This window comes from Bacillus rossius, chromosome 11 (genome assembly GCF_032445375.1).
Source record: "Bacillus rossius redtenbacheri isolate Brsri chromosome 11, Brsri_v3, whole genome shotgun sequence".
NCBI lineage: Eukaryota > Metazoa > Arthropoda > Insecta > Phasmatodea > Bacillidae > Bacillus > Bacillus rossius.
In genome coordinates, this window is record NC_086338.1 from 36,829,410 (window position 1) to 36,843,678 (window position 14,269).

Genomic DNA, 14,269 nt, shown 5'->3' on the forward strand with positions numbered 1-14,269 from the left:
TTCGCAAATGTGGGCCACAGAAGGCGATTACAGCAAAAGCAATGGACCCTCAGTGCGTGCCAAAGTTGACGAGTACAAGGAACATGCCTAGCAATGAGGTCTTCCCCTTCCTTCTCATCGTGGTCATGACAGCAGCAGTCCAGGCTCAGACGAGGCCGGACCACAACTGCAGCATTGCGTCCCACCCAGGACAATACCGCAGCCAGAGATTAAACCCAGAAGGAGATGTGCGATTCGTCTGTCAATATTGTATCTCAGCTGCCTCGGATTCGTGTGGCGAGTGCACAAATGGGATCAAGCCAGAAATTAGTTATAATGGCAATCAATAAAACTTTAGATTTAATTAAGAATTTTTGCGTAACTTACGTTGTGCCGAAGTATTCATCAGTATTGTAAGTGTTATGTTTCACATGTGAGACGAGACTTGGTCCGTGGCGGGACCGAGTTGCCTTCACGGTATTAGCTGGTGTTGTCAGAACTAATAATACCAATTTGATGCTTCACCAATACCTTTTAATATATATACTGTATAGAAGTCGCCAACCCATGTTAAAATTTCTAATACGGTTTTGAGGTAGTTGGTTAATTCACCGCCGCAATCACCACACATCTCTAGGGCATCGACTTGTGGTGGTCCCTAGCGGACAAGTGTTGAACTCTTCAAACACCCCTTCCCCCTCCCGTAGAACGACCTTGAGCTGCAGTGAATGATTGATGGGGGGGTGCGGGGAATGACAGCGGGTGACAGTGCTGCGCTCTAACGTCTAAATAACAACCTAAGACGATACCCGGCGTCACGGCGGCGCACTGCAGCGGTGAAGTTCCCAAGCTGCTCATCACACGCTCCTGAAAAAACGTAGAGTGAATCCTATCCACTCGCGACTTCTATACAGTATATATATATATTCAAAGCCAATGCTGCGACCCCACGCAGGAGAGCGCCGACTCACGGCAGAGCAGCTCGCGCTGGGCCTGCACGCAGCCGTGGCTGCCCTGCACCAGGGCGCGCGCCCAGCTGGCCAGGTCGCGGTGCGTCTCGGCGCGCAGGCGGTGCGACACCACGCCCTCCGGAGTCCCGCAGCGCACGCTGAACGTGATCACGTCCGTCTGCCGGCTCGAGCTCACCAGCCTGCAAGCACGCCCCGTCCGAACACTCCACCCTGTCGTCAAGGACAAGAGGCGCCCATATGAAAGTTTGTAAAATGGGGGGGGGGGGGGGGGCAGAATTTGTAGGGGGAGGGGGGGAGGGGGCAAACCATCACAAATGATGACAAAAAAAATGGCCAAAAATGGCCTTAAAGGACTCAAAATTTGCCCAAAATGCTCAAGAACACCTATTTTTTTCCTTCTTTGCCTGAAAGCTAAGGGGGAGCCACGGACCAACCCTGCCCAGTGGGGTAGCCAGGATTTGTGTATGGGGGGTGTTAAGAAGCATGGTCCCGCCGTATTAAAGCGGGAGGTGGGGGGGGGGGGTTCTCCCCCGGGAAAATTTGGATTTTAAGGTGTAAAATAGTGCTATTTTAGCAGTTCTCGGTACTTAAATTTAAATATTTTAATGGAAAATTTTTATTAATTTTAATATGAAATTTGTTTGAGTGACGAATAAGAAATTAATTAAAGATTTGGTACTAAAGGGGGGGGGGGGGTGTTTGAACCCCTACCCCCCCCCCCTGGCTCCGCCCCTGACCCTGCCCATAGGTATGGGCGCCCTTGATCAAGGATTCGGCAATTGTTTTACATGAACATGTCTTGTAGTTTAGGGACAAGATTATATGGGGCATCTCGACAAAACCTAAGAGTAGGGGGAAGCCCAATAGGGGATTTTGTGATTCACTCGAGCGTAACAGATTAACAAAAGGGAGGATACCTTGCATTTTGTTGAGTACCTCCACCATATATATAAGCCCTTTATGCAGGGTGTCCGTGAAATACCGCACGTTTCTTTTTGGATCAGATAGAGAATAAATGTCTGAGACAGGAAGTCTTTGCCGATTTTTTATCTGACCCATAAGTAATTAGTAATTAATTAAAATAGTTAACCAATGTGAGCATGCTCTAAGAGAGGGGGAGAGAGAGGGAGAGAGAGGGAGAGAGAGGGAGAGAGAGGGGGAAGGGGGGGAGGGGGGAGGGAGAGGGGGAGAGAGAGGGATAGAGGGAGAGAGAGGGAGAGAGGGGGAGAGAGAGGGGAAGAGAGGGAGAGAGGGCGAGAGAGAGGGCGAGAGAGAGGGGGAGAGAGAGGGAGAGAGGGGGAGAGGGAGAGAGAGGGGGAGAGGGAGAGAGAGGGGGGAGAGGGAGAGAGACAAAGAGAGAAAAAGAGAGATAGAGAGAGAAAGAGAGAGCAGGAGAGAGCAGGAGAGGGGAGGGAGAGAGGGGTGGGGGAGGGAGAGAGGGGGTGGGGGAAAGGGGAAGAGGGAGAGAGGGGGGGTGGGGGAAAGGGGAAGAGGGAGAGAGGGAGAGCTAGGGTGTGTGAGAGGGAGAGCTAGGGTGTGTGAGAGGGAGAGAGGGGGTGTGAGAGGGAGAGAGGGGGTGTGAGAGGGAGAGAGAGAGATAGAGTAACTACTGCTTACTGTATCTCACGGCGCGCCAAGAGTATAAGGGGGCAAGCAGCAGTAAGCGTGCGTGTGCGTGTGCGTTTAGTTACAATGATCAAATACAGTTTTCAATTTTTTTTATCAGGAAGTTAAAATCTGATTTGTTTAAGAAATAAATAACACACACACACACACACACACACTCTCGCCTCACGACAGTTCGCTGCGAGACCCCGGGAGGCCTCGGAGGAGGGTCATACCTGGTGGACAGCAGCGGGCAGACGTGCAGTGGAGACCCCCACGCCTCGGGGCTCCACGGCGCCGACTCGTACAGCCTCAGCTCCTGCTCGGTCACCGCCGCGAACACAGACTGCCACCGGTCCTGGTCGTCGCTGCTCTCGGAGCCCACTCGCCCGTTCTGCACCTAACAACATCACACTCGCGCTTCATCCACCACGTCAGTACATTTACAATAATTTACCTAACTGTCCATCAGATGCACACGGCCAAGGTATTCAGTATTTGCAATGACTAAGAGACTGGAAAAATTCGCACTTTGGATGACCTCCAGGATAGACTCCACCATCCCCTACATACTCGGGAAAATGCCACCTGCTCATTGGCTACTGACTCGTGTCACCTGTCAACTGGGACGCTTGCGATTCGATACTTTTTTGGTTGAAGGTTTTTAATTGGCTCAAAGTCCTTCAGATAAACTGTGAGCCAATCGGAGAAGCAATTTAAAGGTACAGTTGTTTTGGATTCTATCATATCGCGAAATGAATCCGCGAATTTTTCCGGTCTCTAGTAATGACATCTACGATTTACAAAACATCACACTTAGAAAGTAACCATACAAACTATAAAAATTAAAATTGAAAAAAAAACATTAATAATGGAAAATATATATTTAATTAAATAACAAAAACCTCATCTTATCCATAATCTTGCTAGATACCAAGTTTCTAGCCTTGAAGGATGCAAAAATCACCACCACAATAAAACAAATTCTAGGCAGTTAACAGAAACGTCTTTTTTTAAAATTAAACTTTCCATATGCCATTTTTATAACCAATCATAGAATGATAGATTTATTTGTTTTTTAAAATTTTTGATAGAAAAAATAAAGATAGGAAAAATAAATAAATATATATTTAAATACTGCAGCTTAAGACCCCCGCCTACCCGGGCACACATGCGGTGTGCAGAACTTCAGGAAAAACAACACGATTTCTAAGCTACTCAAAATATTTGAGTGGCATCTGTTTACGAAAAGCATTTAAGAATTCACTGAAGGGCCGAGAAGTAGTTTAGGTTTCCGGAATAAGTTTTTAAACGGTAATTTATAAGAGTTAAATTGGCTGAAAGGCGTGTATTCAGAGTAACTTTTAGGCCTAAAACAACCGGTACAGATTCTTGAAAGCATTTAAGGGACTGGCATTACATCTTTTATCTTCGTTTCTCAGCCACATTATGTTACGGTCACTGCTCAAATTTCAAGTAGTACTATGACTGCGCGCCAGTTCAAAGGCGACATCAGCGAGCGTCGCGCTTATCATCCCGCCTCACCAACACACATGAACCCCTGTCGAGGCGAGCCCCTTAATGCTTCAAACTTTACGACAGAAAACTAATCAGAAAACGAAGGGTCAAAGTGGTAGAAAGATGGCATACTGAGACAATACAAGAAAGTTCAGTCAGTCACCTCTGCCACTGGTTGCCCAAGAGAACAATGTCCATCAGTTGTCCCACCTCTTGTTCTGTTGCAAACTATAAGACTACATTGCATAAGCATCACTTCTTGGTGTTTCGTACGAAATTTAATGTGTTTTCACAAAATAAAAATTGCAAGAAATAAGAGAAGTCATAAATATCGACATCGGCGGCATGGCATGATATTTTGAAACAGGTACAGTAGAACCTTGATTAACTGGGGTAATTTGGAAAAGGAGGGAGGAAGGTCAGTACGTATAAGCAAAAATAATCTAATTCAAACGTATTTAGGTTATAAAATACAGCAAAATTTCGTAAGTAATTTATACACGGGCAATTATAGTCTTGTTTCTTTGTCAGATCTTTCTACTCTTAAGGGTCCTTTGGGCGTATGGTCTCCGCGAGAAGAGCTCTCCATGCCACGTGTTCGAGCAGTCCGGGAGGCGTGGTGTAGGGTCGGTGGCGTGGTCTACCCTAGTGACGCACCCAAAGAATGTTGCAGTGGTGGGGGTGCGAGCCGCCCGGCTTGTCCCTTCCCCTCCGTCATTGTCCGCTAGGCATCCGAGAGCGAGGGTCTGGCGGACTGTCGCGGCGGCAGGTACAGCGCCTCTCGCTCGCTATCCCAGTAACGACCGTATGATATATATATATATTTTTTTTAAACGCTCGTGGAAACCAATGGATCAACGTGGTTGTCAGATTTATTGTCTCTAAACTGGTCCAGTCCCATGGGAGCGTTCAAGTATTACGTAACGCAATTTTTTGATATTTTTGACCCCCCCCTCCCCCCCATGTAACGCGCCGTAACGTTTTTCTGTACCCCCCCTCCCCCCTAGTAAAACGTTACGTAACCCCAAGTGACCATTTTTACCTAAAGTTACAATTATGTGGCGTAACGTACCGGAATAAGTCACTAAAATACCTTTGTTATTGTTTTAATCACTTTAATGTTATTTATTAACATTTGAAATGTCTTGTTTTTAAAAGTAAGAGCTTTCTAATGTTTTTTTTTTGTCCTAATAAATTTTTACTACTCAATCATACATTTAGCAATCATACATTTAATTACGTCGTTTTCCTGACTTAGCCCTGTCCTTACACACTTTTTGCTTTATCCGCCATTTTTCTTCTCACGCATTCTCCTATTTTAGCGTTTTACTAATAAAGCTATTAAAAGCAAATAACAAATTTTATTTATAATAATTATTTTTACCTTTGGCAATGCAATTACAAACATAAAACTAACTGAAATAAAACATATTTGTCAAAATATAATCGTATTTAAGAATACGATCGAACGAAAACGAAAAACATTTAAAATAAAATTAACCATAATTAAAATAAGTTGATTGTAAAAAAAAAAATAAAACAATTCAATTGGAGTTTTACTGCTCCTCTGTCCATGGGCTTGCCAGCCACTCAGATTCTTTCATTACTGGCATCCAGAGAGCAGACGAAGAGGGTTCCGGAATTGTTAACCCGCTTGCATCAACTTCGTCTTCGTCAAGCCAATCGGCATCCTCAGACGATGTTTCACAGCGACGCACAATGCAGAGAAGCTCATTTGCCCTTCTTGCAGCAAGTCGCTGTGGCCGTACTCGACTTTCATGAAGGTGTTGGGCAGTCTTGCCATGCATGAAACGATTGTGCATTTGCACACTCTTGTGGGATGTAAAATAAATCCCACAGGTTGAACATACTCGGTTCTTTAGGTCGGATTGTACCGATGGACAAAATAAATCGTAAGGCATCTGCTAAACCCTTCTAGAGGAGGCGACAGATCAACAGACAACCTCACAAGAAGTGGCGAAAACTTGCATATTTTGTCTATCTGACTAGGTACCACGAGCTTGTTTGTGGTTTGAAGGATTGGACAGGGTGGCGGCAGGAAAGTTTCTGGAAAGACAGATTTTAATGCACTCCTCAAGCGGGAACAGCAGGATTCATCCGCGCATTTAATAACTTGCAAGAAATATTCCGATTCACGGACGTGAGCGCTATACCACGCCATATTAGGTTCTGCTGGATCCTGCAAGCTATCTTCAGGGTTTCTATATTCCGCCGAAACATCGTAGTTGTCAATTTTCATACAGTCGGCCAAGTGCTTGGAGCACATAAACGAAAAGGGTTGCCATCTTGGGAGAACAAAATACGAACAATTCAATCGGGAATCCCCCGTAAGAAATAAACGAAAAGGGTTGCAAACTTGGGAGATTTTAATTCACTAGTAGTTTTATTAACCCTTCAGACCAATCGTCTTTCGTACCACAACATTACTGTTGTGATGAGAGAAAATCTCACACATAGAAAACCGTGTATTGTGAATATCAATACCTACATAATTTCTAATATGGCGATTGGAGTCTACGTTGACAACCGAAGTATAACGAAACCATCCGAATAGCGGTATTTTTTGTTTTAACTACTTTACTGGAGTGACGAGAAAAACTATCACAGCTGTTGATAATATATATATATATATATATATATATATATTTGCTTTACGTTTGGAGTTAAAAAAAAACATTCTCTAATCCTGTAAAGCAAGCAGAAGCAATTTCGTGAAGGTAAAAAAAAATTAAGTTATCATGCCATTTGAAATTTTGAGAAAAAAAAGGGTTTAAAAAATGCGTGAAAGAATCTGTCTCTACGTGACCGTTCTGAAGGGTTAAAAAAAAAAAAAAAAACAATGTGACGTAACGCGTAGGTCAACCCCCTCCCTCCCTCCCCTGTAACGCATCGTAACGTTTTACAAGACCCCCCCCCCCTCCCCCCCAAATTCGTTACGTAATACTTGAATGCTCCCCAATGAGGTATATTTATTGATAGATTAGCAAAAAATTAACAACTTTTGAATCGTTTCTCCATTACCACGTTCACTTTCGGGAGTTCTGTAATTTTTTTCTTCTTTTCACATCTCTATTTATTGTTAAATTTCGAAAATTCGAAAAGTTAGGTAAGGGAACGTGCGTTTATTTAGGCAATATTATGCAACCAAAAAAAAAAAGCGATAGTCTCCAGATTATTGAGATATATAAGATTGTTTGAAAACACATGTCACCCCTTTTTCTCTCCTTAATTTTACCTTCCATGTTTTAATTTTTTCCTAAAATTTCGTATTAAGGAGTTAACAAAAATAAATACAACACTAATATTTCAGACAACATATATTTTTACATGATACAACAAACCAAAATTCTACTTTTCTAAAGACCTATTAGAATTGGCAAATTTTAAACCAATAAACTAATTCCATTAAGTTACATTTATAAAAAATGTGTGCTGATAGCTACAAACAGCAGCAGTTCTAGAGTGAGTACAAACACAGGATTTTTTAAATTAAATATTGTATTTACATAGGTTTTTACTGTCAATTTATAAACACTGAGATAATTGTCATTATAAAGTATTCCTTACAAAAGAATTTTATGTAATAATTGTACTGGTTTTGCTAAGCCCATGCGCTTTTTAAAAACCTTTACGTTATGAAACGATTATAGGGTCATAGAAATTTGGCGGATTTCACGTAACACTATTCAGCTTAATGAAAGCCTTTTTACCAAAAAAAAAAAAATAGTACTTTCAACAGTCATTTGTACAAAATATAACAAATATATAATTTTACACCAATGTAGGTGGCAGCTGTATCTTCACCGATGTATGCGTATTTATACCCTCACGTGATCGAGTGTATTATAATCCAAATTTGTATGTGTAAAGAACTCTCTTTTGTTATTAAATTGCATCCAACAAAGTAAGTGTAAATTTACCCATTACTTACACATAATTTTTAATAGCTTCGGTGATGGCCCCTCGCAGTTTCAAAATCTTACTTCGTACATTTTTTCTGAGTGTTGGTTTAGCAATTTTTGCCTGCTAGCACAGTACTTTCAATTTATTGCAGTAATTCCTCAGGAGGTGATTACGGCAATCAATTTTTTCTACTGTTATCTTTGCATAGGGTCTAGCTTCCAGAATTTTTGTGTAGCAACTGCTGTCTCCATCGGCTATAAGCTTACCAAATATAACACCATATACAGTTTCACTTTGTTTAAATCCCTCTACGATAATACTTGCTTCCATACTTGCTGAGCTGCCAGTCCAGTTTTTGTAGCTGGTGTGGGCAGGAATCTCTCCATCAAGACTTCGACTACAGACAAAGCAAAACTTGTTTCTAACTCCCATAAACAGAACTTTTTTTTTGTAGAATACCCCACTATTGCTGTAACACCATAAAGAGCATTGTATTGACATCTATATGAACGTTTTGACCAGCAACCATTTGCTACAACAGTTAAAATAGGAGTACCATCTGCACTCACATCTCTCTCTACTGCTAAAGCTGCTTCTTCTCTTATTGCCTTCTCCATTTCTTGTAGAGCAGCTTTCTCCCATGCATTACATATTTTGTTGCGAACCTTGGTATAAGTTTTGGATGACATGACAGGAATACCTATAGATGAGCAAAACTCTTCGATATGCGAATGACCTCCGCCTATACTCATCATCCCAGCAACGGCTGTTGAATTTACATCTAAATGTGTCTTGTCTTTAACTGGATCCTCTGTACGTAAGTGAATTTTTGATTACACATATTACAATACATTACAAAAGTAGGAGACTAATCATTGGGGATTTCTTTATAAACATTCATATTGCGCAAAGAACATCCACAGTGTGGATTGTGATTTGAGATTTCAGTGATTCTTTTCAGGAAGTATTCTATTTCTACCATTCTAACTCCATGAAGAGGAATTGTTACTGTATCTGTTCCTGATGTAAAAGAGCATTCATTTTCTATTACAAGAGGATCTCCATCACATTTGTAAAAACATTTCTTTTGCATCGTCTATTTCAAGCATCTCAATAAGAATATGTTTTTCATTATTTTCTCAAAGTCATTATTAATTTCGAGAAATTCAACCTCAGGTATCTCGTTCTGTAGATTGCAACACGATTATAGCATCTTTAAGTAAAATAAAGTCCTGAATAAGATAACATCATTACCATTATGATTATTCTGCATTTAGTATTACATAAAGAATGGGAGAAACCTTTATCAATGAATACTAAAATTTGTGAAGACTGCAAAATTCCGAATATACCATCAGAATGGAAGGAAATTTATTACACCATTACGAAGGACAAAACTTGAAGATTGATCTTCACAAAGAAAAATATTTACCATGCAAGCTATAGTGCGACAACAAGGAAAAGAACCTGCGCAGATCTCACTGCCAGCAGACAGTCACATGATGAGCGCGTCAGGAAGTGGAGGGGGTTAGTAATGGAGCCGCTGTCTGGCTGAAAACACCTTCGCGCTCGGCTGTCTCGCAGTCCGTATTACACGAACCGATCTACGTAATGGCTTCTACTTCGGGATTTAAATCACGTATTAAATCTAGCACGCCAGTGCGGGGAAAATCTCGTGAGATTGTGTACAATGTTGCAACACATCTCAGTAGACAAAAACAGTTGTATAAATTGACGTACAATGTCTCTGAAACAACAAGTGCTGCAACAGGTGTCTCAGTATCAACAGATAGACGAATTCTAGCAGAAGGTAAGGCGAAATTAACGAGCAAAACCAGTTTAGCTTTTTCGACACCGACGCGTAAGAAAACAGAGCATAGGAAAATAATCGAAGTAGACGATTTTACATGTGGTGCCGTGCGGAGAAAAATTCAAGAGTTTTATACAGTAAGGACATTAAATAAGTTGACTAAGGCTTTGCAAGAAGACAATGTTTTGAACTGTAGCAGGGAATAATTGCGAAAGTTGTTGAATAGGTTAGTGTTTCGCTGGAAAAGTGTCAATCGAAGAGAAAGATTTTGATTGAAAAGCCAGAAATAGCTGCTTGGAGAGGGCGCTATCTTGAACAAATGCGTGAGTTACGTGAGGCTGGCAGAACCGTAGTTTATGTTGACGAAACTTATGTTCATGCTACACACAGCGTAAGTTCTTGTTGGCAGTCAGATACGGAAATAGGCGTCACAGAATCCATTGGGAAAGGTCCAAGATTAATTATTGTTCATGCGGGTGAAGAAGAAGGCTTTGTTCCGAATGATTTACTTATTTTTAAGTCAAAACAAAAATCTGGAGACTACCACGATGATATGAATTTTGAAAATTTTTCAATGTGGGTGTAAATTAAATTACTGCCAAATTTACCTGAAAAATGTGTTGTAGTTCTGGACAACGCCAGTTATCATAATGCACAGCTAAAAAAAAAAAAACTACAGCATCATCCTTAAAACAAGACATACAAAACTGGCTAGCAAAAAACAATATTCCATTCTCTTTAACAATGACCAAAGAGAGTCTTCTGCTTTTAGTAAAAAGTGCGCCAGTAAAGAAACAATTTAAAATAGTTGCGTTAATCATGGAGTGTGGCTATGATGTCATTCGCCTGCCTCCATACCATGCTGATTTGAATCCGACTGATCTGGTATGGGCAGACATCAAAAACATCGCTAGATGATAAAAGAAAATTGTGTGAGGAATTGTTCAGTATCTATTCTGTGGACAAATGGAAAGAGTGTTGCAAGCATGTGAAAAATATTGGACTATGTTAGCAGTGACAGGAGAATTGACATTGAAATTGATAAAATAATAATAAATGTCGGATGTTCAAGAGACACGGACACTGCAAGCGATACAGACAGTGAGGAAAGCAGTCTTTGTGATTCGGAATAGGTGAGTATGTTAATTGTGGGCTATCTTTTTTTCCTTGTTTACGAAGTGGTTATTTTCTATGCCTGTTTCAATGTTTTGAAGCAGTACTTACATTTAAAATGGATTCTAAACCACTTCGGTATAATCTTTGCGCAAATATAATTTTTAACTTCCTACATAATAAATTAGACTCGGTGAATCTAAGTTTTTTTAGCCATGCATTTGAATGAGCCTTTACATATATATATATATATATATATTAAAAGTGTTAAATGTTTGTGATTTAAACGACGAGTCGATACATGAATCTTCAATCAAAACACCATCATGAAATTAAACATCAAAATGGGAAAAACAATAACAATAATGCTATGCCATGAGGGAAATAGACTTTGATCTGGAAAACTAATTTAAAAATTGTGAGGCGCAATTTAGTTGCCACTGTGGTCAAATGATGAAATGAAATGAAATGCATAAGTACGCCGTTGGTGTTCGTGAAAGACGGGCTCAGGCGTGACGGGTTGGTTTGCCACCCCTTTTTTCCCACCGTGGTAGGGGAAGTCTGTGGATGCGCAGAGGAAAATCTGTGAACGCTCTTTTATTCGTTGTCGCATTATACACATCATATTTCGCTGTTCGAAGGACACATTGTGCTTCTATTTATTTAAGTATCTACTAAAATAGTTTTTATTGTATTATCGTATAATTCAATCAGTAAAATACATATGATCTGAATATAGAACTCAACAGGTGTTTGTCTCGTCTCACACAAAATTACTTCAGAAAATATCCAGAAATCTATCTCTGATATATAATCGCTTTCCGAAAAAAATTCTAACCATACCTTTGAAAGCAAATACCATGACATATAATAATACTGTTACGAAAATATTGCATGAAGTTTAGTTCTTGTCCATTACCGACCCGACCCAAAATTATGAGGCACCTCAGTTTTCCACATTGTTTATAGCCAAAGTTAGTTTAGGGACTTCTTTTTTCCTCAAATAATAGAAAGAGAATAATTTTACTTATATTACAATTCTGAGTGTTCTTACTGCCGATAAGACCTAAATTAGCATCTTCAGAAATATTAGGGACAAATAGCCTATGTATCGTTAATTTAGGAGCCAGATCATTTTACCTTTTGAATGGTGGTTTTCAAAAAAAAATTTGTACGGCACGATATGTGGTTCAATTTTCACAAAGAACTTTACAAAACAAATTAGAAATTCACCTGCTGATGCCTTGTATTTATTTGAGGAGGTGGAGCTGGAATTATCTGTATATGCTATTATTCTCTTTATAAACATATACATTATGAAAAACTTAGAAAGAAACTCCCTACAGCCAATGGTTAACACCTTCTGCTATTCATATTCAGCCTTACACTGAACCTAGAAAACTGAACTGAACGCCGAAACTATAAATCTTTAATGTTTTATGTTTTATAAAATGGAATTTCAAGTAGGCCTAATTTGTATCTAATTTATTTTGAGCAATTATTTAACTTTAAAGACATGGGACATCATGGGTTCATTGACCTTAGACGAGTAACCATTCTGAAAATAACAAGAGCTGAGTGTTGTATTTTGAATTATAGTTTGTAACCATGTTGGTAACACAATTTGTAATACAAACAACAACGTCCAAGGTTACTAAATGTTACGTTTGACGCAAACAATAAATTAGCGCAAACACTGAATGGGCCTTATTCCTAGGTTTTTAATATGATAGGTATAAAAGGTTTTCATTTTTGCACATACATACGTTTGCACAAACCATTTCAACTGTTCATGGAGGTAAAATTACATTATGGTATAAAACAGTCTCAAACTCTCCAGTAGGTCATTCCAAGATGACTAGGCCGTACAATTGAAGGAATTATTTGTCAATTTTCGTAGATAATTGAAAACTTAACATTTTAGTTAGGGGCTAAGTGCCAAAAAGGAACATTCGAGAAAACAGAAGAAAAAAACAGTATGCTTTTGAAAAATAGTAAATAGTAGTAAAAAATGAAAAACACATTAAACTTATGTAAACAAAAGTAAGATTCCGAAAAAAAATATATTGAAAGCTAAATTAATTGAATTTTAAGGCGATTAAAACAAATGATGTTTTAATTTCCACCGAAAATAGTAAGAGTTTGAACATTAAAGACATTCTCTTTAACAAAGTAATACAAGATATAACAAAATATGTATACCAACAAAACGAAAATATCATTTAATTGAAGAATTTGCTATGTCCACTTTAACTGTTGTAGGCCTATTATATTAGAGCATCATCAGGGCATAGAGCATTTTACATCTGTAATATGTTTAACCAAATAATGCTTAACCTATAACATAGCTGTTATGCCAACCAAAAAAAAAGTTAACTGAAGAATTAATTTACGCCACATTTTAATATTCTTTTACGTTATATGCATTGTGTTCACACCAAACATCAGTACATTTAGTGTTAATTAGACATACCTCTTTCCTTGTGTTTTCTGAGGTTTCTGCAAACAGTGTCACATGAAAATCTATTTTGTTTGGCAACACAATTGTTTCTTCAGCACAGATGAACTTCCACCGTCTTCCACAAAAGAAGAAATGGAAAAATAGGTAGTTCATGTGGTGGCACAGGCTGTAGAACAGTGTATGTTACGACCTGTGACGACCTAAATATAAAAAAAGTAAATTATTTTTTAAATACTTATGTAGTAGGAAGTAGCTAGTAAAATGAGGTGATATTTTAATCTGCAGCCTCTATAAACCCAACGCTATTTTTGGGGGGAAGGGGTGTTAAAGGAAAATAAGAAAAATGGGGAAAAATTAGAAAAGGTTTGATGGCAATGGCCATTTAAAAGGAAATAAGCAAATTTTGAGCGAAAATCCACATTTCCAGGTGAATACCAAACTTTGAATGTTCTGTCATCAGCCTAAGTCCAAAACCTGTTAACGTATGCAGCTCGAGATATCTGTATTTCAAGAAATGTTTCAAAGAGTTCTTTATCTGTTCTTTTTCTTTTTTCCCCGGTCAGATTCATGAAAAAAACTAACGCCACGCTTTATATCTGAGTTATTTCAAGTAGTACACTGGGCAATAAGTTAGTGTTACACATATTTCTGAATTCCAAACTGCCTCAGCGTTAAAATAGGATAACATTAAAAAACTTCATTTCAGTGAACGAGATATATGGTCACAGTCGACCTAAAACTAGTATTGCCACATAAATGTATACTATAGCTGACCAGTATTAATCGCAAATTTATAAAGTCTAATAATTAATAGTCTTAAAATTGCATAGGTAGGTAATGTTTACAGTATATTACTAACATAAAAGATACGCATTTGTTCCCAAAAAA

The 14,269-nt window shown here is 39.2% G+C and overlaps 1 protein-coding gene across 4 annotated transcripts in view; it reads right to left on the reverse strand.

The window, feature by feature from the left end:
* Positions 1–14,269, reverse strand: part of LOC134536812 (beta-1-syntrophin) — a 207,526-nt gene that overhangs the window by 11,010 nt on the left and 182,247 nt on the right. For all 4 annotated transcript variants that reach the window (XM_063376784.1, XM_063376783.1, XM_063376786.1 and 1 more), the window contains exons 4-5: positions 2,792–2,955; positions 951–1,129 (exon numbers count right to left, since the gene is read on the reverse strand). In XM_063376784.1, the coding sequence (XP_063232854.1) occupies positions 951–1,129; positions 2,792–2,955 (343 nt within the window). The remainder of the gene's footprint in view (positions 1–950; positions 1,130–2,791; positions 2,956–14,269) is intronic.